We start from the raw sequence: 25335 nt of genomic DNA, 5'->3' as shown, positions 1-25335 counted from the left end.
GCTACAGTGCTACGAGCCACTCTCTGGGGCAACATCAGTACCTTATCCTCCACCGACACGGGGCACCATGCCAAAATGTCCATGAAAATGACCAGGCCTGATGCTGAAAATGACCTTGGCTGACATGCAGAAAAGTTTCAATAAAACATACTAGGGCCTTGTTTAGATTGAGAAAAATTTCAACCCGATGAATAGTAGCACTTTCGTCTTATTTGGTAAATATTGTCCAATCGTGGACCAACTAAGTTCAAAAGATTCATCTCGTGATTTCCAACTAAACTGTGCAATTAGTTTTTTTTTTTACCTACATTTAATGCTCCATGCAAGTGGCTAAAAATTGATGTGATGGAGAGAGAGTGAAAAAACTTGGAATTTTGGGGTAATCTAAACAAGGCCTAGTATAAGAACACATTGGTTTCAGTGAGAACTGAAGACAAAAGTTCCGGTGAGAAGCTTGCAGCATAATAAATCAAAATAGAAATTCGCGTTTCAAAACGATCAGCGTGCTTTAACTCATATCGCGGAGATTAAAGGTAAAAGACAGCAGCTGGTCCCAACACCAGTGACATAAGCTTGAAGCGTGCACTTGCAATCGAAGGCTGAAGATTCTCCTGCAATCCGTTTCAATTTAACACCCCCCCCCCCCCCCCCCCCCCCCCCGCCTTTTTGTTCAACAACCTGAACAGTATATTACCTGGATCATAAGTGCTTATTACAGGTAAATCTATTTTTACAGCATGGCCCTTAAATACTAGTATTTTACACGTATAAATGTATTCCATCTTTACAGGATTTCTTTACCGCTATCACCCCCTTCCCCACTAAATTTACATAACATTTACGCTATAATATACCTCCCCCCTTCTGTACCCCAATTGCAACTACAACTACAGTCCCACGCCTGAAAATTCAGTCAGGCGTGTTATTCGTCCTGGCACTACAAATGACAATCACTTCCCCACGTTTTCCAGTGGATGAGCTGAAATTCAGGCCACGAAATCATGCATCAGAGGTGACGGCTCAAACCGCTGCCGTTGTTGTTGATCTATTTGGCTAGCCGAATCATACTCGGAAGACGTGGAGGCAACGTTGAGAGGAGCTGTGGCGTTGTAGATGTCTTGGTCTCTGACGCTGGGGAAGCCTGGCTGGGTGTTTGGTGGGACTGAGAGGCTGTTCTCGGCGTGTTGCAAACCCAGCGTCAGTGAGACGTTGTTGTTCCCGTACCTCCCGAACTCCGCCAGGTGGTATGCCATGAACCGCGCGCTCTCATCCGAGTGATGAGTGACGGCATCATGGAGGAGGCCGCTGCCATCGGTTTCACCAGCTCTCTGGGCCTTCAGCATCAGGCTCATGAAGCTGTCATCGGGGTTGGCCTCGTTGTGGAAGCCGCCGGCTGGCCCTCCACTAAAGCTCATCATTCCACCAACGTTGGCTTTGGATTCGTCAAGCTGGCTGGTTTGGCAAACCTGGCTTGTCGAGGTCTTCAGGTCCTCCTTTTCTTCCGAAGACGGTGCTTTGTCCTTGTTTCGCTGCCCATTGTCAGAGGAAGAGTTGGAGTCTAGCTCTGCCTCACCAATCTCTTCTTTGTACATGTCTTCGATCATTGGCTTCCACAGCCGGACACGGGCATTGATGAACCAATTTGAAATCTAGAAGAGAACAGCACATATGAATTTCAGTAAATATCTTTTCCATTATTCGATACAGAATACAAACTACTAAAAGGACAGTAGGCCATCAGATCAAATACCAACAGAATTAGTGTGTGTTGTCCTGGAAAAGAGCAACTGCAGAGTTTATTTTAAAGTTTTTGTCGATGGAACAAAATTTAAGATGTAAAGACTAGTTGAGATTTGTACGTATATATATTACACATGCAGATAAGCAACAGCCCTGCACCATGTAGAATATGTTTGCAGCACAATAATATACAGTTGAAACAACCTAAATTAGTTCTTTTTAAACAACTTAAATTAGTTCTTTCAAAACATACCCATTGATTTTAATATTACTAAGGCATGCCAATCATTTGCAATATTGATGCGGTAGCTAGTCTCCCTACTAGCTAATAAGAGAAAACATATCTTAAGCAAATAGAAAATACCTGACTTCTTGTTAACCCAGTTTGTCTCGATAACATTATCTTTTCGGAATCTTTTGGATACCTAAGAGTGTCAGAGTGTCATGAGAACAAATGAAAAAAGGGGTGAGTGAACACATCTCTAAGCTAAACGGAAAAACTTACGGGTGAAGGAAGTGTTCAAAAAGCCAAGCCCGGAGAATCGAGACTGAATTTTCAGGTAGTCCCCTCTGCGGCCTCCAAGCATTTTGCTGTAGCATACCATACTGTTGGAAAGCTCGCTGTTGCCTTATTTGCTGATCGATATAGCGAAGGCGAGTTAGTTTGCCCTCTTTGCCAGATGTATTGTCATCCTCCCCAAGTTTCTTCCGGATAACACTAATTTGATCATTGATAGCATCCTTTAGACATCGGAAATGCCGTGAGATTGTCTGGAGAGCAACTGCAGTATAAGGCTTGGCAGCTCCAGAACCAGCAACCATATCGAACGATGACATTACAAGTTGCATCTGATGATAATAGTGTTTGTACTTTCGATCCACCTGAAAGCAAATTTCAATTTGATCTTAAAAATTCAGACATACCAGATACCGCATTAGCGAAACAATCAAAACACACCTAGCTCATTCATCTGATCGATCCCATGTTAAGACCATTTTTTCTTGCTGAGGAAAAAATTTATTTATGCACCCATCTGACATTTTAATGGGGGTAACATGACTTTCTGCATTTGGTGGTGATCTTGTCCTGAATAGTTTTGTGGATACAGCTGTTCCTATTCCAAATATGCTCATTGCTTGTTTGGAGGACCTTTAGTTAAAAAACATGTTATCTATAGGTTCAAGCCTTGTTAAATGGCTATGATTGTGGGCACCTAGGCATATTATTAAGAAGGCTAGACTCACCTAAACTAACAACTTTTGACCAGTCCTCCCAGCTTTTTCAAGAACTCAACTCATGAAGCTCATGGAGCTGAACCATTGTAAATGACCTTTGGATCAGGAACCAACTATTGGACTCAGTATTTAGGCCACAACTCAAACAGAACCGATGGGGTTGGGATTCCTCAAGTATTTTTCTAAGAACAGAAGGCAGAAAATGGAGTTGACTTCTGACATATGAGAAAAATTAATATGCAGTCGTCCCTAGATAAAGTATTAGTTTATCAAAATTCAGATTAGAATATCAAAATGATTATAGGTGAAACTAATCTTTGCAAACAAGTCTATCGATCTTCACGCGGATTACCTTTACACTCAACAGTGACAAATCTAGCAAAAGCAAACGTTATAATACTGTAAGTTTGGTTTTTAATGGTAAGGTACAAGTGCAATAGAACACACACCTCGTCCAACATTGCCATAAGTTTCGCCATCTTATTCTGGAGCTCTTGTTTCTCAGCAGTCGAAAGCTCAGCTGCTGCATTGGCACCAGACTCTTGTGGATCGGAAGATACTCCCTCACTTTTAGTCCCCCCATCAGTCTCTTTTCCATCTGCCTTTCCTGCTTCAGCAGGGCCTTTATCTGTTTTCTGTTTAACACTCCTCCAAACACTGACAATCTCATCAAGCAACTCCTGTGCTGCCTTCAGATACTTAGAGTTCCGGATTGCCTGTGAGGCCTCAGACTGCACATTCTTCATTCTGTTGTCATCACCCTGGTAAGAATTTGGTGTCAGTAAATCTTGCTTTGCAGACCAGTATGGATAGGAAGGCGCCAAGATATGCGTATTGAGGCTCAGAGACAGCCCTTGGCCTGGTGCTGATGGAACACTTGAGTTGTGGTTGTTTAACATGCCAAACTCGAGCTGTGCAGTGCTATGGGCATCATTGTGGATGAGATCACTGCCACTGCTGTGTGCACCATCCATCAAATGCATCAACATCTCATTTCTCATATCTTTCAAAGGACCAAAAAAGCGCTGCTCTGTGAGTGAAGTGCCCATGTTAGTAGCTTCATTGGATGATGAATCATGCGACATTGCTGAAGGATGACCAGTAAGTTCCATGAAATTCTGCTGAGGCTGGACAATTCCACTAAATTCTGTATAAGGTCCAGAAGATGCATTGTTTGGATAAAGGAAGTTCCCAAGGGCTGATGGCACGGGATATGATGCATTGCCTGACTCTGTTGAGTACATTGTTTGTGAATCTCTTTCACTGCCAGGGCTCGAGTAATAAGTAGCCATATCCCAGCTTTGACTACTCAGTTGTAAAGATTAGTGCAAAGGCATAGGCAAGTGTGGAGAAGCAATTACAGAGCCCTCGGAACCAATATTTCTGCTGACTTGCCTGCACTTTGGGAAATGGAAACAGTTAGAACAAAATTCACTAAATTATTAAAGAACTATTCTGTAAATATACAGCAATATAGCAGATGACAAAACAGAAATTTCATTCGCTGTAAAATAATAGGGAAAGGCCTCCAAGAAAAGGTAGGGTGAAAGAGCTAAACCATAAACTGGTTCTGCCACTTTTACAGAGGTAAAATCATCAAAGAGACAAAGACTGCACACAAAGGCCAGTCACTACTGTGAGACCCAGGGCTAGACCCTCAGTTTTGGCAGTAGTTATCACTTCTTGTTCTTTTCTCTAACATTTCTGGAGAACAAACAGACCCCATGTTCATCATATGGAAAAATATAACTGACAAGGTAAGACACTGGTTTGGGACCTATAGGTGGTACAGGTGGTCCTTCATCCATGACATTTGCTAAGTTGTTGGCTTTTTGTTCTCCCTTACAAAGAGGATGAGAATGTGGTTGAGAATTCCTTCTGTTTCACCAAAATAATGCAGCCATTCAAGGCGCCCAACCAGAAATTCCATTCTATTACACATAGGCAAATTGCAAGATTGCTGACAAAATTTGATTTCGAGGAGGGAAAGTTTTCTGAACAAGACATGCTTGTAAGATATCAATACCTTTTTCAATCACTTGGCTTATGACTGAAGTGCGTGCTAGGCTTATTAGAGCTCCTTCACCAGCTCGGCGCGCCAATAGAATGAATCCTTCTGCAGAATCACTCTGAAAGAAGAGATGAAATAGCATGAGATCTCTAACTCGAAATTACCTAGAAGAGACGGGGATGCTTCACTGGTCGTTTGCAGCTGTAATTTTCACTTTTTTAATGATATGAAAGAGGTGGAGCCAGGAGAAATGTCCTAGGCAAAACTTTGTTTTCACCGACAATGAAAATAAGAGAGCGCTTCAGCTCGGACAAAAAAAGGAGCTAATAATTCCATCACATAAAGTATATAGAGAGAGTAATTAAGGGAGTAATACAACACAAGAGCCACCTCCATAAAAGAAATGAGGAGAATGATCGGAAGAAAAGAAAAGGAACCGTGCTTTAAGAGCATGGCTTTCATGAAGGCATCCAAGGAGATAAAAAGAAGAGATTCAAGTATCCGCAGCAAATCCAAAAGGGCTCCACCGCAATCAAGCTCAATTCTATCATACCCGCAAAAAGAGACCTCTACCGGTAGCTGACGAATCAACTAGAAACTCAGAACTGTGCAATATCAAACGGCAATAATCAAGCTACCAAGCACCACCAAGACATGCAGAATTCAAGAAATTAAGCAAGAATTCTGAGCCCAGGTGAAGACGAGGGGATGATTTTTCCAAGCACTCACATAGAAAAAAACAAGAATTTTGAGGTCGGAAGGTAAATGAGGACCATGAATTCAGCAGCCTGAGCTCAATACCTGCACTTCCACAAGAAAGGCAACTCAAAACAACCGCAAGAACCCCAAGCCACAGGAATTTCCCGATGAAGCTCTAAAAGCTACAGATCCCCAAGCCAACTCAAGAACCCCGCGGACACCAAGGACCTTCACAATTCAGAGAGACCAGGTATCCCCCCACAGCCCTCATCAAGAATCAAGAAAACCCTGTGCTCTAGCACAAGCAGCATATAATTGAGAGGAGACCAACCAATCATTGGGGTCATAACAGCACCCATGGGAACCAAAAGGATTGGTTGCACCCACCGAAATCGGACGAGCCACAATTCTAGAAGCAGAGAAGAGCAAGAGCCGGAGCAAGCAAGCAAGCAGAATCATGTAACCAGGGAATATGCGGCAAAAGAATTTCTGTCACTGCTGCTGGTGCTGCAACCAACAGGCAGGAGGAGCTAATGATGCGAAGGCGATTGATTAAGCAATAGGAAAATGGAGGCAGACCTGATGGCGTGCTCCTCGTGGGGAGCATGGCAAGACGGCAGGGATTGCTGTCACCAGACCCGAGCCGACGGTCAGACTTGGGAGGAGGGGCGGTGAGGAGTTGTGAGGAGAGAAGAGAGGGGAGAAGAAGAGAGGAGAAAGAAACCCAACCCCCTCCCTCCCTCCCAGTATGGGGACAAAATCAGATCCCAAGATAATAACAATACCAAGGCCACGTTTAGTTCGGCGGAATCAGCGCCGCCCGAATCAGTGTCGTTTTGTTTTTATTTGGTAATAATTATCCCATCGTTGACTAATTAGGCTCAAAACGTTCGTCTCGTAAAGTACAATCAAACTGTGCAATTAGTTTTTGATTTCGTCAACATTTAGTACTCCATGCATGTACCGCAAATTTGATGTGACGGATAATCTTCTTTTTGCATAGTGCCAAATTCTGGAATTGGAGAAACTAAACACCCCCAAAAGTAAAAGAAGAGGAGAGACCTCTCTCTCGTCTCTGCTGTTTCTTTTTCTTCTTCCTCCTCCTTCCTGTCCCAAGAATAAAAAATTCCAGCACCACCCACTAGCTGCAACAAACAACAGCACCCAATATAAAAATAATTGGAGGGCCTGCTAGAGAAAAGCTGTTTCTCCCCTCCTCCTCCATCTTTGCTTTGATTATTGTTGCCGCTGGACTGCTGGTGTTGGTTGATTATCGTCGTGGAGGATTATTGGGTGGGGTTGGGGGGTTTGCGGGGTTTAAACCTACTCAACTTGGGCAGGTTGTGTCCACCACAACTTCCGGTTGCTTCTTTCTTCACGATAACGCGTACTGACATGGGCCGTTCTTATTCGCCATACGCATTGCCGCAACCCCAATTATGCGGCTATTCTATTGGTCATAGGTGAGTACGCAGAAAAATTAAAGCTTGTGGTGTACCAATGCCTTTTTGTTAGCTCCTCTCCTCTCTTGGGTACATCACCCTTCAGCTGTTATACTAGTCCTAGTTTAATGCTGTGTAGAAAGTATCATCATCTAGTAAAGCTCAAAATTATCCAAGTTCAATGTTGTACATATCATCTATAGTAAAGCTCAAAATTTATCCAAGCAACTTTAACAGTAACTCAATATGGCCTATGCATGGGGAAAGGAGAAGAGATTACCTAGCGAAGTAGTAGCCATCTTTTTTGAATTATTATTAAGGAGACAATTCATTATCTAAAAAATTAAGGAGAAAATTGGCATGTGAATTCGAGAAATTGGAGTTGGAGCTAGCCAGATGTGACACTGGTTTTTATATAATATACCTTGGATCGTCAATAATCCAATGATACTCCGTGCTCTGCCAAAATGGCGCTCGTTTATCGCCGGCGCCAAAACCGCATCCAGTCCGCCCCCCTGTGACCGGAATGCCGCCGTGGGCCAATTGCATCCAATCCAACCGTGACATTTCTGACCCCCTCTGCACGGAACTCCTGACCAGCTTGAATAATTGGAGCCATCTTCTTCATTCTTCCCCCAATTGACCCCTACGCTCCTGACCGGACGGTTGATGCAAACGCGCCAACGTCTTCCTGCGCGTGCTCGACGACCGACGCTGCAGGTTCACAAGTACAGAGATCTCACGGTCACGGATTTTGTTGGGACTGCTTGACAAGCTGCAGATTTCCTAGGAATCAATCAATCAAAATTTCCTGTCTACCTGCACTCGGGGCCTCCGACCTCCAACGGCACCCGCGGACGCAAAAGGGACCAAGGGCACGTGACGCGTCCCCGCAGTGATGCTTCGCCGGAGCAGAGGCCAGGCCAGGTGCCCAGGTCGACCGACGGGAGCCGCTTGGCCGCGATGGCGATGGTCTGGTCGGCTCCCAGCATTGCGCTCCCCGGCTTGCCGCTTGTGCATGGCATGGCGTCCGGAGGGACGCGGACAACGTGAGGGCCCTGCGTCCGGCGAGGGGATCACGACGGCCGCGACGGGAAGGTGACTGAGATGGGATCAAGGACACGAAAACACGTCGCCGCGCCGCGCCGCCTCGGACTCTGTTTCGGGTTGGGGCGTGGGCGTCGTGCCATGTGGTCGAGCCGGACCATTTCGCGGGCCGCTGGGTGTGCTTGGGATTTTCTGTACTCTGCCTGAATGTGCTTCTCGTGAACATCCAAACATCATATCATACAGAATATAACGGAATAATGGCCTTTTGTTGTTTTGTTGTAGCTCAATCTCGTGAAATAACCGTTCAAAAATAAACTCGTGAAATTTATTAGGACAGGCTAGTGGTATTTTACTATTTTTCATAGCACTAAAATCGTACTTCCTCCATTTTTCAAATTATAGTTTTTTAATAAATCACAAATCGCATTTCCCTGATTTTAATCGAGATTTTAGAGAATCAATTTTGCATCTCCGTGTCCAAATAAATGCATTAGCAAAACACTCTCGATGGAGAATTTGATGAAGCTAGTTTCATATTTCAGATGTTGATGTGTTTTTTTTTTAAAAAATAGTTACAATTAGAGAAGCTTGAATTAAAGGTAATGGATTAGTAGTAGTGTAGAGTCCGTTTTTGTTCCTCGTGGAAATAATCAGAGTTAAATAGCATGTCCGGATCGCAAGTTGAGAAGTGCACTTTTTAGAACATCATCCACAATTTCAAACGCTTGTGCACGTGATCGCTAAAAGGACATCTTTTTTTCCGAACACGACATCAACTCGCATCAACATACGAAGAAAATCGTTTTTTTTTTTGAAGCAACGAAGAAAATCGTTTAATTAGGCAGAAACGCCGCCGTAGGTGGAAAAAGGCTGGTTCGCGCCGCGCCTGCTAAATTTCCACCGGTTTATTCGTCCCAACAATTAATGGCGTCCGCGCCCACGATTCGGCGACATCTAGCGCCGAGATACGCAGGATCGGCGAATCGATCGAGGACAAAGACATGGGCAGGGGATTTATCGCATGTGGCATCCAACTCCCCCATGACAAACACTCCAGTGTGCAGTGGTGGGGACCTCAAAAACTCTGCAAATGCTACGCTCACAATCACAAGTCACAAGACATTTGAGAAAGAAGTGTAAAGCTACTGTATATATTTCTCCCTCCTTGGAATTAGGAGTATATACAAGGTTTATTTTGTTTCATGATTGCTTTCGCATGTTTTTTTAACATAAATTAATTTTAGGGCAAGTCTTTTATCATGATTGCTTTTGCATGATTTTTTTGACAAAAAATAATTTGATGAGGTTCGTACAAAAAAAATACATGTTTGTGATTATAATTTTGTATCGCATGAATACAAAAGAGTAGTTGTTGTTCAAAATCTTGTCCTGGCGAAATAGAAAAGGTAAAGGAAAAAATCTCAACATCTGGTTAGAACCAAGGACCACAAAAATAAAATCGCTAGAAGCAATTCGGGAAAGCGTACTTCCTATCGGAATATCAAGTGATGCTTTCGCTAGAGTGGTGAGATGTTTTGAACTTTTGTTATTGGATATGCATATGCACAATATTCATATGGTGATGTACCCCTCTGTCCTTGTAATATACTAGTATAGTAGTATATTGAAACATTTAAAAAACATACCTAAATATAAGGAATTTTGAGGTGGAAGAATAATTTTGGATTAAATAGGTACACAAATTTGGTAGGCATTGTATTGTTGCTTATCATTTATCAAGCAATTTCCCTTTTATAATTACATAGATGACAACATCTATATATGTGGGAATTAAATTGATTAAAAAAATGTTGTGATGCTAATACTGTAGTACGTATGTTTTTTTTATTCACTCTAAATCTGTCTTAAAATCCTAATGTGAGGGAGTACATGTAGAAGTTATGGAGAAATAAATTTCGGATTGTCTTATGTGGTCCATAGCCTGTGGTATTGCGCAAATTGCTTGGGTCCACAGCGAACAAGCAAGCTTCCTTGTGCACCTACTGGAAAGAGTAGGGTGGGAGGTCGTGAGTGTTCAGCTTACAAAGGATGGATGAACAGCGGCGTTGCAATAGGCACAAACCATGTTGATGGATTTCTCTAGGGCCACGGATTGTTTTGGTATTTTTTCTAGTTAAATTTTATTGACACAGGCGTCCATAAACACACCACGTGTAATCATTTTTAGATAAACCTTACCTTGTGAGTACCTCTGTAATGTTAAATCGATAAGTCTCGAGATTGACGAAGTGGATCCATTAGTGCTAATAGTTAACGGCTAAAATGGTCGCTCAAAAAAAAGTTAACAGCTAAAATTAGTGAGTGAGAACCCAAACAGATTTGTTAACTACTCCCTCCATCCCAAATTGTAAGTCATTCCAAGAATCTTGGAGTGTCAAAGTTTTTCAAGTTTGACCAAATTTATATAACAAAATAATAATATTTATCATACCAAGTAAGTATCATTAGATTCTTCATTAGTTATATTTTCATATTATACCTATTTGATGTCATCAATCTTTGTGTTTCTCTCTATAATTTTAGTCAAACTTAAAAAAGTTTGACTCTCCAAGATTCTTGGAATGACTTACAATTTGGGATGGAGGGAGTATATATTAGTTAGGGCTATGAATAATTAGTTCATTAGCAAGCGGAGGAGTGCTAGAGTTCATATGCACCTCAACCAACTATCGAACCACGGAATTCTACTAACACAGAGCTTTAGCTAGCACTGTGGATCCAAATGAAACCTAAAAAGTCAACAAAGCCAAAATTTTGTTTTTAGTTGTGTTTATGAATTTATTGCCTGATGTTCGGTTAAACATTTCAGCGAAGAGGCGTACCACTGCTGTAGATAAACAGGTCTCAACAAAGTTAAATTGACTTTAATTAATAAGTTCATTATGACAAGTTGACTTTATGTAATTTGAATGGCTTTTTTGCGAGTTATGGAGGCAAATAGACACATCATGTGTCCAACCGCCAACCTAAAAAGTAATGTTGGTCCTGTTTTTTCTCCAGGGAATATCATAAGATTCCTTGACAAACATTAGAAAAAAAAGTTATTTTCCATCAAAATATCCAGAGAAGAATTTCCACAGCTTTAGCTTTTTACGGTCCGAAGTAAAGTCATCGAGGTTCAAGTAAAGTCACACCATCACCCGTTTACTCTTTGTGGACGAAGATGCAGTAGTAACAACTAACAAGCTGGGGAGCTAGCTAGCTAGCATATTGGGGTGTTTCGCTCCTGGTTTACTTTTAATCTTGCTAGAATCTTACCCTGGACAGCCCAAGCCTGCCTCTAGCAAGCCAAGATGAACTTGTTTGGTTGCATATACTATCTAAACCAGGCAAGCAACTAGTTTGTTTTGTTGGCCAGTTTAGCTTAGATAGGGCCACCTCTTCTTTGTGCTGGTAACTTCACCACCTTTCAGGCATTTCAACGAACACCTGGTCTGCGCACACGGCGGAGCGGCGTGGTGGACGGGGACGACCACGGGTCCCTAGTGATAGTCATCCACAGGCTCCCCAGCGACCTTGGCCTCCAGGATCCGCGACGGCCGCCTCCTCCCATGCGACCCGTGGCCTTCAGCGCGTCACGGTTCCCGGTGCGTGGTCGCGTACCCCTCCCCAAGCTCGTGCTACAATGAGCGGACCGCCGGGAGGACCCACGACAGGCGCTAGCATGGCGAGCAGGAAGGAGGAGCAGGGGACCCGCGAGCATGGCGAGCAGGGAGGAAGAGGGTCGGGGCGGGGTCTGCTCGGCGGGGGCGGTGAGGCGGGGAGGATGAGAAGCAGACCTCCGGCAGCTAGGCTCGTTGGGCGGGGCGGTGAGGCGTGCCGGGGGAGCAGAGGCGAGCGGTGAGGAGAACTCGTGCGGGCTGGCTCGAGCCTGACTCCCTGCGTTTTTCTGGAGCCAGGCTAAGACCCCCTGCATGGCTTGTTGAGGCCTAACTAGGAGGCTTGTTCAGACAACTAAACAGACTCAAGTTGGCTTCGGTAAACCTGGCTAATGGATAGCCAGGGAACCAAACTGGCCCTATGTTTCTATAAAAAAAAATCGGTTAATTAAGATCCTAATAATCCATCCATCAAAATTAAAAGTTTAGCCCCGAGCACCCACTGTGTCTGGTGATTAAACTGACAATAACATGAACAAGTTTGACGCTTTAGAATAATGACAATGCTCATGATCTAATCACGAACCATTTTTAGTTTAATCAAATCAATTAATGGAGCAGACAGAGAAAACAACTCTTGAAACCCAAGTCACGCACGGGGCTTGCGGCGCACACGTTGAGGTTGGGAGTGGGCGTTATGGTTAGGATAGGACGGATGGACGGAACTGGATACGAAGACGATAGGTGATGGATGGATGGATGGTCTCCATCTCCTTATAACAACAACCAGTTGGTGGACCTAAAACGGCTTCTCTTGCCTTAGGCCACACCTCGCCTATCTTCTTTATATCTTATCCCATCTTTTTCTTTGTTGCCTTTTAGTTTCTTTCCCTCTCATAACCTTCTTTTTCTTATTAGCTAGAGAGGTTTTGTAATCATCATGCGTGTATGTGCCCCACTGATTTGTGTGTGTGCACTTTTCGGGCTGTCTATCGTCCTGTTCGTTTGGCTTATAAGTCGTACTTTTTCAGCCAACGAACAATGTTTTTCTCTCACGATAAATCATTTAACAGTATTTTCAGTCATGGCTTATCAGCCAAACGAACAAGACATATGTTGCAAGTGACACTAGGGGCAGAAAAGGGCTGTGATTGACAGTGACTACTGTTAAAACGGCGCTGGTAATATGTGTGCAGCTGGTGAAGGTTTTGTGCTTATCCATTTTTTATGTAGTGCACTGTAGATTGCTTCTGTGGTCATGTGAACTATGGAGTATGGACGGTGCTTGTGCTTCCCTGTAATCATCAGAGAAGAAGTAAAGAGGAGCGATCACATTGTTTTCTTTTTTAACATTACCAATTTCATATGTCAGCAAGTGTACTTCCAGAAAGAAGTTCTAGATAATTTATGGTAGCCATATCGGAAAATATATATATTGTTGAAGAACACAGAACATGACGGCTTATAAGAGAATGAATATTTTGTTGATATAAGTTCTTTTATGGTGAAACTTGTTCATCTAGGTTGTATTTTCAGTAGTAGATGACGACAGATTGTGAATTTGTTAAAAACAAAGAGAGAAGCGAAAGGGCATGTAGCCTAGTGGTTACGAGAGTCTCAATAGCACTTTAGGTCCTGGGTTCGACTCTCCGTGGGAGCGAATTTTTCAGTATTTAACGGCGTTGTGCTTTCAGTGATAGACGATTACGAGATGCATGTGTTGACTTCGTTAATCTCGATGATTTATTGGCCCAGTCTTCGAATTTAATGGCATTATGCTTTCAGTGGTAGACGATGCTCCCGTCGATAGCGAGACGTATGTGGTGACTTTGATAATCTTGATGATTTGTTGGTCCAGTCTTCGAAGATGCTCTTGTAGGAGTAGGGTTTACGTTCGTGCGTTTATAGGGGTGAGTGTGTCTGCGTTGTGTTGTGTAATTTGTAAAAAATAAAACAAAGAGAGAAGGGATATTTTTCAAGAAAAAGGACAGAAAGAATATTTTTCAAGAAAAAAGAAAAAAAGAATATTGTTGAAGGACACATAACATGACGGCGGCTTATGAGAGTGACTATTTTGTTGATCTAAGTTCTTTTACCGTGGAACTTGCCCGTCTAGGTAATACTTTAGTAGATATATGTTCACTGATAGATTGTGACTTTGTCAAATTTTCAATCTCAAGATGCATACACCTATCACTGGCCTAGTCTCTCATAGGTATACATAGATGTATAATGTATGTGTGCATATAAGTGGGTGTGTGTATGTGCATATAAATGTATAATTGGGTGTGTGTATGTGCATATGAGCATAAAACAAAGAAAGGAGTATTTAAAAAAGAGAGCAAGGAATATTTTCCAAGAGAGAGAGGAGGAATATTTTTGTGGAGAAGTCCATTTTTGCATATCCAAGTATTGTTCGGGTTTGTTTTTTGACATGCAACTCTAAAACTATAAATCTTTAACCAATGAACTATAAAATACTCCATCCGTTCTAAATTATAAGTCATTTTAATTTTTTTGGTACATAAATTTTGCTATGTATCTAGCGTTATATCTAGATGCATAGTAAAATAAATATACCAAAAAAGTCAAAGCGACTTATAGTTTAGAGCGTAGGGAGTACCAAACAAATTTGGTTACTAGCTGGTTTGAAAAGTTGTTTGTATTATCAGGTAATAATAGAAACTAGTTGTTTTTAAAATCATAACTAGTTCATGCTAAATAAGAAAAATATTCCTAAAATGTAGTCCAGTTCTTGGTGCTCTACTTGGAGTTATTGTTGTTTTATTTGTTCTCATTACTAATGTTTTGTTGCTCATAGTTGTGTTGTTTACTTATTTAAATCATCATTTTGTACTATATTAAGCCTGATTGGTTGGCTTCCAAAATTTACCAAACCAAAGATTTGGCAAACCATGATTTTGGCTATTATTTGGTTGGCTACCAAAACTTGCATATCTCTCATATCTGGCTTGCCAAATCCATGACAATTTTTTTATCTAGCTTTGGCTTGCCAAATTGGCATGGCAAATTTTGATCGTAACCAATCAGGCCCATTATACCTGATATTGACCTAGAGAATCAATATGACTACGGTAAACAAAAGAACTGAAAGATGACACCAACCTCACAAATGCGATGCTCTACCACATATAGATCATACTTAGCCATTGCAACTAGTATGGCATAACTTATCCTCCAAGTAATTTAGTTAATTTAACCAGCATATTTGATAATTTAACTAGTATGGCATCTTATCGTCAATCTCTACATCTACTATAGCACAAAATGATGATTTAAATAACGTGCATAATACGAGCAATAAAACACTAGGAACAATTACAAATAAGATCCAGATAATTGCAAGTCTAGAACCAATAGATACATTAATTTTTAGAAAATCTTTAGTTTCATTTTTTATTTAGCATTAATTAGTTATATTTTTATAAAATAAACCATTTTACTATTTCAGAAAATACAAACCACCTTTTAAACCAAATTGCCATTTTTTGGATGTCAAAAGTTTAGTGGTCAAAGATTTCTTGTTTTGGAAGTTTATGGCAAAACAAACTTGAATAACAGTTGAATGAACAAATATTAGCTCCTCCCTATTTTTATTAAAAAAAGAGTTCCCTTTTTTTAAGCCAAGCTTATCAATTGAGTTACGTTACTAAATTAAATAGTTAGTCAAACAAAAACAATTAGAATGATTATTCAGGTTTTGAGGCACTTAAGTACCGTTTATGCATGAAACATGAGCAAAAAAAAAAGCCAAATGGGCAAATGGTGTAGTTCTTGTTTGGTGGACAAATACATGTATGGAAAATACTCCCTATACAAGGTGCAGTAACGAGATTCTTCTGCCGCTGTCACGTAACAGTGACGCCTGCTTGATGAGACAACAACAGCGGCAGAGGTTGCTTTCAGGCCCTTTGAATTTTAGTGCAGGACGTTTCTGGTTGCTCACCTGGCAAATCGACTGCCTATTTGATTTTCTTCTCGCATGTACTGTGTACTGTACTAGTACTATGTCGTATTTCACGTCTTTTTTTTCCACGATTTGTTGCGTCGCAGAAGATACTTTTCTTTTTGGACGGCAGAAGAAGTTTCTATTTTAATTTGCATTGTTGTTACGTGGTTTCTCTTAGAAGTAAACTAAGTTCATGTCCGTGCGTTGTTACAGGACAACTAAATTTTTGTGCTAAAAATAAACGAGTCGCACGGTAAGATAATAATACTGTGAAATTAAATACCGACGTTAAAGTGACATTTAATTAAAAACACAAAATGACAACATGTTCTTCCTTGTTAAAGTAGATGAGAATTTTGAGTTAGCTTATGAAGCTCTTGATGCCATCCAACCTGACATGCAACAGTAGAAATTGGCCCATGCTTTGCTACGGGCTCATAAAATTTGGACAAAAAATAATATAATGCAGAACAACAAATAAATGAATATATATCATATGCCTAAAAAAATTGAAGGTAACGTATCATGCAGATTAACATCAAGTTTACGTAATATGTTCCAATGCAGTTGGCCAATACATGTTAGCAAAGCTACATCGTCGAAGAATACCTAGTTTGACTGGTTGCTCACCATGTCTGTGTTATTGGATAGTCGTTGGCTGGTGCTTTTTTTTAAATGAGAAATATGCAACTTCTCAAAACTCCAATAAATAGCACTTGTAGCTTTGCTCATGAAATGCAAGAGCCTTGTGATCTTGATATGTCCTTGTTCCATGCCAGACCGTAATTGCTTGATCATAGCTCTTGCACCACAGACATCGAACAGAGTTGCTGCCATAGGCCTCCAATCCGATCTTTGTTGGTTAGACATCACTGCAGAAAATTTAAATTAAAAAACAATAAGATGATTATAACATTTATTAAATCCAACCTGTAATAAATTAACAAAAATCAACCCAATGTCAGCTTATATGTTACTATCAAGCTGATTGGAAATCTACATCCCTCAGATATCCCTTTTTTTTGCTCAAGCATATCACATATGTTGTATGCATCTATGAAATGCTATAAGTAAGAAATGGACCAATGGAGGCAATATAAAGACTAAAATTGCAGAGCTCCTAATACTATAATCTGCCTCAAATATGAACCAAAACTAATGCTAAACTTAAAAGAGAGACAATGCAGAATGTCAATGATATATACCAGTTTGACCAATGTTGTGTAATCCCTCAAATTTCCTGCAATCTGAATTGATGTCATTTGACAAAGGCATTCGAACTGCACACCCCCCTTGATCGTACTTCTATAACTTCAGTAAAGAGAATTCTAAATGCCAAAAAAACCAACACATGTGAGTAATAGTGAGTCATTAGTAAAAAATGTGTGTGGACCCTTTATTCAGGCCAACCTATAGGCTAACACATTTGAATTAGACAGAGAAAAAACATAACAAAATGAGTTTGGATACTACGAGAGCTTCAGAATATGGCAGACTGGCAAAGTGACATTTCAGATGGATCTATTTGGAAAAAAGATCAAAGCAACATATTTGCACAGAGTTATACATTTTAGCACAAACATATATTCAGATGGATCTATTGGGAAAAAAATCAAAGAAACATATTTGCACAGAGTTATACATTTCAGCACAAACATATATTGTATTTTCCATTCTATGGCGTGGCCCACATTTCTGCACCTCAAATCATGCAGAAAACAGAGTGTTTGTAATGGCAGTTCTACCAATCTACCAACCCAAATCACCATAAATCAAGAATAACTTTGTTCCAAAAAAAGTCAAGTAACTCTAAACTAAAACCTAATTGCCACATCCATCAAGCATTCAAACTCTCATATTCTTTGTGCGAAGGAACGTGGACGGAAGCTATGGGAATCTGAGGACTAAACTCTCGCTGAATTTACTATTGTCATATTTTTTTTAAGTTGAGAGAATCCCATCTATTGAAACAAAAGACACCTAGGGGATATGGATGCATCTCATATTTGAGCAATTGAAATACAATTTATATCAGTATAATATAATGATTATCTTCTAAGTTCATGCAACATAAAAAATAAAATTCAAACAACTAAAAATTTTACATGGACAGTACTCACAGGTATAATGATCATCTACCAAGTTTCCATTAGTATTGATAGGATCTTGCACTTTCGCACCATCTAGGGTCCTTACGCTTAATCCTATATATTTTGTAATATTAACACTGACTTTATGTCATTTCTGCAAGCCTCTTTCAATTTCATCCTGTACAAGCAGAATATTCAGATGTTGAAAACAACTAAAAGACAGCCAGAACAAATCGAGTGGTTTGTATAGGTAATTGCTTTGCACCTTTATGGCCTTAGCATCGCCCTAGGGTGTCTCTTCGTAACCGGCCTGCATAGCATACCAACTGAAGAAAAGCCAAAAAGGACAGGATTAAGGATTAGGTCTGACAATCATCCATCTGTGTAGGCTTGTATTATGTTGGAAATAAATAAAACAGTGTTTACAATGCTAGCAGCCGCAATGGTTGTTATACCTCACTCAATAGACTATATGGACAAGGAAACAATTACACAAAGACAGGTAAGTTCTAATTGAAACTGAGGAATTGCCTGCCAGCCAATTATATTCAGGCTTGATAAGCTCAAAATCAATCCCAATAAAGAAACAAAAAATGCAGCTATCATGCTAAAAGAAAATGCCTTAAAAACAATTACAGCATTCAACTATGGCAAATTAGTGTGCTATAGTAAATTCTTAGAAAAGTTTCTAGGTATCTTCTATAGACCTTGTGCAATGCTTAATTAAATTTGGAACTGTATACATATTTCTGACATAGAATGGGCACGAGCTAATAGTACACTATGCTAACATAGCATCATGAAGAGGATGCATGCAAGATTACCTCCTCTGGGTCAAGTAGGGATGTTTCCCAAAGCATTCTAATCATCCCTCGCATTCCACCAAGGACCTACAGGAACATTATTAAGGAATTTCACATTGCACTTTAATATATGCTCTAGAAAAGCAAAAGAACTATCCATAGGCAATTGATAACAGTATATCATACCACATCCACAGTTATGTTTCCAAGCTGGACCTTTTTCCAAGCTTCTTCAAGCAATTATGTAACATAACAACACAGACTAACATCTGAGAACAGCAAGGCCAGATGAATAGGTGTTCATATGTCACAAAGACAAGTGGTCAGATAAACCAGGTGTGAAGTTGATTCTCTTATACTTATAAATTTGACAACTACAGCTAGGTGCAAAACTGAAGCGTGCAGGCAACTACAGCTAGATATAGGCAACCAAAAAAGACCAGGGAGAAGTAGGAAGTTAATGACACTATCAGAAAATTAGAAAAAGATTGGCTCTGTTAAAATGGACCTATATCAGTATTGCACATAGTTGCAATGAGAACTCAAAGAAATAGGAGAAGCAAAAGTCATCACAGACAAGCAAAGTGTCTGACAATGCTATCTATGGGAATAGGGTGTGTGCTCAGAACTAAAAGTATATAACCTGACGTCACAAGCAATGGTGACACACAACGATAACAAGCCTAGAATGAAGAAGAATATATCTAGCACTTCACAGGCAATAAGCAGAAGCTCAGATTGCATAATTATGTGGTATTGACATCACAGGAAATGATCATAAGTAAGTATAAGCGCAAAACCAAACGAAATGATCAGAATAGGTGCAAAGGGAGACAAAAAGTCGAACTAACCAATTGACCACTGCCTCAGCTATCACGGAAGAAGCAGAAAGGCTCCAAAATACACAAAATTGAATAGATACAAAGAGACGCAAAAAATTGAAGCTACCAACTGACCATTGCCTCAGTGGTCATGGAAGAGGCAGAAAGAGGTGCAAAAAATAGAATCAGCATTATTGGTCATAATTGACCATCGCCTTAGTTATCATTGAGCAGGTACATAGAGACAGGAAAAATAAAACCAACATTGGTCACGATCACCGCTTCAGTCATCAATATAACCAATTGACCACTGCTTCAGCTGTCATGGAAGAAGCAGAAAGGCTCCAAAATACACAAAATAGAATAGGCAGAAAGAGACGCAAAAAATCGAAGCAACCAACTGACCATTGCCTTAGTAGTGCACATAAAAGAGGCAGAAAGAGGTGAAAAAAAATAGAATCAGCGTTGGTCATGTTCACCGTCTCAGCTATCAACATAGCATGGAGATGTAAAAGGAAGCATCGAAAAAGCAGAACCAACCAAGTGACCATCGCCTCTAGTTATCATTGAGCAGCAACAGGAAAAACAAAATCAACTGTGCCCATGATCACCACCTCAGTTATGAACACAGTAGAGAGACATGAAAGGAAGAATCATCATAGCTCATGAGCATTGCCTCAGTTATCTAGAAAAAGAAAGAGGTATAAATTGTGGAACGATAGCCCATGATCACTGCATCAAACATTAAACATTTATTGTGTATTTATCACAGCACGAACCCATTCCCTCAAATTAATCTAACAGCAAGAGAAAAGTGTACTCATCATTGGACATTACCAAAATCACGACACTGCAGTGCACTAAGAAATGAAACGAATATGATTGCCATGGTGATGTCCTTAGATATATGCCACAAAATCATAAGCACTGCAGTGAACTAAGAAACAAAACAAATATCATGGTCATGTCCTCAGATATATGGCACATAATCATGAGCACGAACAAATATCATTGGCATGGTGATATCGTCAAATATATGGCACAATACCTAGTATTGTCAAGATCCAGCCGAACCGAGCAGGTGACATGATACGCAATGCAAAAAAATCTGCTGTAAGGCAGTAACCATCTAGATTGGTAAGGGAAAAGTGGGAGAACAATAGATGGATTGCCTCCAAATCGCAAAGCAATGGCACTGCACATTGCAGATCCACTGCACGGAACGAGGGAGAGAGAGAGCAAACCAGGGAGCGAACAGATTGAGGCAAAGTAGAGCCGCACGAGCAGCATGCAGGAGGCCACGCGGGGGAGCGGGGGATGGGCAGCAGGCGCGGCATCACCCACACCGGGTCCTGATCGATCCAGGGACAGCCGGGCGATGGAGACGCGAAACCCTAGGCCGACGTCGTTCCGGCGCGACGGGGAGATGGGAGGGGAGGCGGCAGGAGGCAGGGAGAGGACGGAGCGAGACAACGGTGAAACACGATGGGAGCGGGCGACGGTGGCGCGGCCTGCTACAGGCAGGCATGGGTTCAGCGACGCATGGAGGTGGGGGCGGCCGGTGGGGGCGGGATGCGGATGGTGCAAGGGGGCGCGATGGGGAGATGGGAGGGGAGGCGATAGGAGGCAGGAGGCAGGGAGAGGACGCAGCGAGATGACGGTGAAGCGCGATGGGCGCGGGTGGCGGCGGGGCAGCCTGTTGTGGGCGGGCACGGGCGTAGGGTGGGCGCGATGGGGGCGCGGCGGTGAGCGAAGTTTTTTTTTTTTTTTAAAGGAGACGGGCGTAGGGGGCGCGGAGAAAGATCGCACGGGCGGTAGGCAGGCAGGACGATAGACGAATGTCGCACAAAAAAATATTCATATTTTGTTCTTTTTAGTTATAGGAGAAGAATGAGAGACAATTAAGTGATGTAAATGATTCTCTATTCTATTTTTAATGAATAGTGTGTACATATATATATATACATGGTCCATGTGGGCGGTTACAAGTGTGAAAGAGAGGAGGTGAAAAGCCACCTCTTAAAATAATCCCTAATTAAACACTAAATAATAATTCTCAACACTCCCCCTTGATCAATTAGCTCCTTGTAGTCTTTATTGTTTATCTATTATGCATCTTTATGAATCTTTAGAAAACTTTGTAGGAAAAACTAAAGTAATATCGGTATATCAGGCAAAACTCCTTAAAACCCAGTGAGAAAAATAAGGAGAAACACCATGATATACAATCTCCAATGTTATTAGACCTTTTGAGATAAACCCAAAGTCTTATTCTAAAAACACATTGACCATAGGGTCAATATGCTTCAAATATTATCTTCCAAAAACCCTGGTGGAAAAAACTAGATGATATAGCATATATCTTTGTGTTAACATTGCCTCATTAAAAACTTTATATGAGAAACCATAAATAGAAAACTCACATAAAGAAAAGAGTACAATACATCTTTTGTCCTAATATCATCCACCAAAAATCCCTATGGGAAAAACTGGATGATATGACATAATCTTATGTTGATATTGCCTCATTAAAAACTTTATATGAGAAACCCAAAGGAAAAAATCATACAAAGAAAAAGTGCAATATGATGTTTGTAACAAGTTATTAATCAGAGAGACTCTCCCCCTGATACTAGCAAATCTCAAAGTAACTTCATATCAATGCACTCAACATATAAGAAATGTGGAGTACGATAGACTTTGTGAATATCTCTGCGAGATTATCACAAGACTTAGTTTGCAAATGTTCATAAGCCCATATTACTTATGGAACTGAACTATCTCAGTGCAAAAATATTGCATTAAGTATAACTTGTCTTCATCCACACAATACAAGTTGTATTACCTTTATAGAGAATGACTATTGATTCATAGAATCAACACCACATAACTTCAATATGTGATATATCATTCTATCAAGCTATACACATTCATGTGAAGCCTTGTACAATACAATGTCAGAATGATTAATGGAATTGACTATTAAATGTCTATTTAAAGACTATCACAAAATGGTATTTCCATATTCATGTAAAGGCTATTTCAATGATCTAAAATTTGGAGATCTTATAGATAACCAGAATCATTATATCTACATAATCGGGTACGCCAAGACCACATGTGCTATTTGAGATATCAAAAGATTTTCTTAACTTCAATCTACCAACATTTGGTAGGAGAAGCGTTGCTACTAGATAGCAAATCATTATAAAATAATATTTGGCCGAGAACTTTTGTAAGATTTATTAGTGCATAAATAGCACAGAGATAATGGACCGCATGTCACAATATCTCATCTTAGTCACTGGCATAAAATAATCTTCCTCTATCATGAGGTAGAACAACCACAGGATACCTTCATATTGAATCACTTAATATGATCTAGATATAGATAGCTTTTGTACAAAATCCTGAGAGAAGATGCTTGGATCATAAACACAAAATGAAGTTTTGGTTTAGTACGTATCTTTCATCTCAAACTCCGTCTTTAAATTACAACATGCTATTAACATGTGTTCATCACTAATGATGTCAAGATTATTGACTATCATATAACACTATGAAATCCAATAAAGGACTTCAAAATAAACACCACGTGTAATCAATCTTGTATCCCTTCAGTTTAGGGAATACACACAAAGTCAATTGTACCAAATTGGACTTAACTGATTTAAGCCATATATTGACTTAAGCTATACACAATATATGTTGCGATTTTGTATATGAGTGTTGGGTATGTGAACTCCTTCCCGGAAGCTTCACCAATACACTAAATCAAGTGATCATATAAATATATGTGATCACTACATCTATCAATTATCAACTGCAAATATAGATACTTTTGTACTGCCAATCAAAAGATAGTATCAAGAATTTATAACTTATTATGGAGAATAATTTACATTGAAAATCAATGCATGGGCTTTCATAAACCCCTTATGCTACTAGTCTTGCTTTGATCTCACCACAACATTGTTCTCAATCCATTCTAGGACGAAAACACTTTTATACCCACAGTAAAGGTACCATGAGGTGTTGGCATCATAGCCCAAAACACCTCTTTTCTAGTGAGCAAGACTATCTCTGCATGTATTACATCACTCAACAAGTCCCAGTAAGAGTGAGTAAAGCACTTTGCAATGGTCTTATTGACTGGATGACTTGGAATTTGCAGTCATACTAGTTAGTAATGTCCTCGGACATCTGTCGCCTCGAACGTGTAAAAATTTGATCGATTCATTCGTAGTGATCCCGCACAGGAACCTTGGTGGACCGTGCTAGGACCACTGACCGCTCTGCAATTATAAGCAGGGCCTGGCTTAGCCATTAGTACCACCACTTGGCGCACTTTAGCTCGTCTAGCTTTTCTTTTGAGCAAGCTTTTCGCTCAGTCCTTCTTTGCAACCACCGCCAGGGATGGTAGGAGCCTGGGTTAGTAGTTACTACCTAAACGTTGAGGGTTTTCCTAGAATCCTGCATGCCACCCTGCAAAAACTCAGAGTCAATGATCGTCCTGAGTATGAGGGCCGTGAGTATGAAAAGTATGGCACTGAGTGGTGTGAGGTTACCGTCTACATTGGGAAGAGTGAAGAGTTCCTCAACATTACTAAAGCCTGGAATGTGACCACAACTGGGTTTCGCTTCGTCGACACTAACCAGGTTGTGGCCCGCAAAGCCTTATGATATCTTTGCCAGATCTGTGAAGAGCCCATTGCGCGTACCCCCATGAGGTTCTTTCCACCTTTGGAAAGGAATCGACGAACATGGAGGGCTCACATGGAGGCTTTGTAAGGGCGGGATGCGCAAGAAGACAGTCCAACCATGGTGCACTTGACCATGTACCTGATTGCTCTAGATGAGCAGTATGACCGAAAAGCCTCAGAGCTAAAGAAGTGTCTCCGATGAGCTGAGGAAGCTGAGATCTTCTCCAGAATGCTCCAGGTGCAGCTTGTCAAAGTGCATGCTAGTGCGATAGCCGCTGAGAGCTAGGAGACTACCATGTCAAAAGCCCTAAAGGAGGCAAGGTCGACATACCCATCAGTTGGGGGAGGCCTACCTGGTCACCAGGGCCAAGCGAAGGATGCTGGCTGCTTAAAGGCAGGATCCCTTGATCGTGGAGGGAATCCCTGTCCATCCGCCAGAAAGGAGAATCGGTGTTGCAGTACCACCAGCACCTCCACACTCAAAAGTGTCAGAAGTAGAACCCTTGATTTCTCTCACTCAGTCATTGCCAAGAGAGGAGGCAGATCCATAGCTAGGATGGTAGAAGAATCTGCCGAGCCCAGGAATGAAGATGGGTGACCTGACAGAGTAGATTAGTTGCCTTGGGAAGGTGTACCGTGGTTGGTAGTGCTTTTCATCACTGTCTCCAGTATTGTACTCTTGTCATTGTATTTCATCGGTAGTTGTTGAGGTAGTCCGATCGTAGGAAAGGTGAACGATGTGTCGAGCATGGGAGAGTGAGTGCATGTATGTTGTGCCATCATAAGATCGTTGGAATGTGCATTTTATTTATTTCACTATGTTTATTGTGTCCATCTACCCTTAAGTCTCGTGAGACATGCTTAGAGTTTTCAAGGGCAATGTTAAGTAGGTGACAAGAGAAGTTACCATTCAGATACCAGCAGGCCAGCCATGATTGCATAACATAGGACACTGTATTGACTAATTGTGGATTGTAACACCCTCGGTGTTACACTGTACAATTTTTGCTTAAACATTGCATATGCATCATGTTTATATGATAGGGTATGAATTATAGAGTGTAAATCAATTTCTATGGATCGAAACGTTCATCAAAAACATGAAACGAATGTTATGTTTCATGTCACGTTGTATCACTTAGGATTCTAA

The 25335-nt window shown here is 40.9% G+C and overlaps 1 protein-coding gene and 1 long non-coding RNA gene across 8 annotated transcripts; both read right to left on the bottom strand.

The window, feature by feature from the left end:
* Window positions 1-663: 663 nt before the first annotated feature.
* LOC136521751 (BEL1-like homeodomain protein 7) lies at window positions 664-7092 on the bottom strand. Of its 2 annotated transcripts, none has more exons than XM_066515531.1 (6): window positions 6749-7092; window positions 5003-5105; window positions 3426-4371; window positions 2246-2622; window positions 2105-2165; window positions 664-1649 (listed from the first exon to the last, which is right to left on the bottom strand). In XM_066515531.1, the coding sequence occupies exons 3-6, from the start codon at window positions 4266-4268 to the stop codon at window positions 987-989; spliced, it is 1944 nt and encodes a 647-aa protein (XP_066371628.1). In that variant the 5' UTR covers window positions 4269-4371; window positions 5003-5105; window positions 6749-7092; the 3' UTR covers window positions 664-986. The 2 variants fall into 2 exon arrangements, with proteins under 2 accessions (XP_066371628.1, XP_066371623.1); XM_066515526.1 differs by lacking the exon at window positions 6749-7092 and adding an exon at window positions 6266-6443.
* A 9145-nt stretch (window positions 7093-16237) lies between these two features.
* On the bottom strand, window positions 16238-21207 carry LOC136521734 (uncharacterized). 6 transcript variants are annotated; one of them, XR_010775655.1, is made up of 7 exons: window positions 20531-21207; window positions 18848-18930; window positions 18683-18748; window positions 18124-18184; window positions 17889-18036; window positions 16974-17096; window positions 16238-16640 (listed from the first exon to the last, which is right to left on the bottom strand). It is a non-coding gene; the product is annotated as an uncharacterized lncRNA (long non-coding RNA). The 6 variants fall into 6 exon arrangements; XR_010775651.1 differs by having other exon boundaries at window positions 18683-20419; XR_010775652.1 differs by having other exon boundaries at window positions 18683-20167.
* Window positions 21208-25335: the final 4128 nt, after the last annotated feature.

Source organism: Miscanthus floridulus, chromosome 2, assembly GCF_019320115.1.
Source record: "Miscanthus floridulus cultivar M001 chromosome 2, ASM1932011v1, whole genome shotgun sequence".
Taxonomy (NCBI): Eukaryota; Viridiplantae; Streptophyta; class Magnoliopsida; order Poales; family Poaceae; genus Miscanthus; species Miscanthus floridulus.
This window is presented reverse-complemented; position numbering and strand designations above follow the sequence as displayed.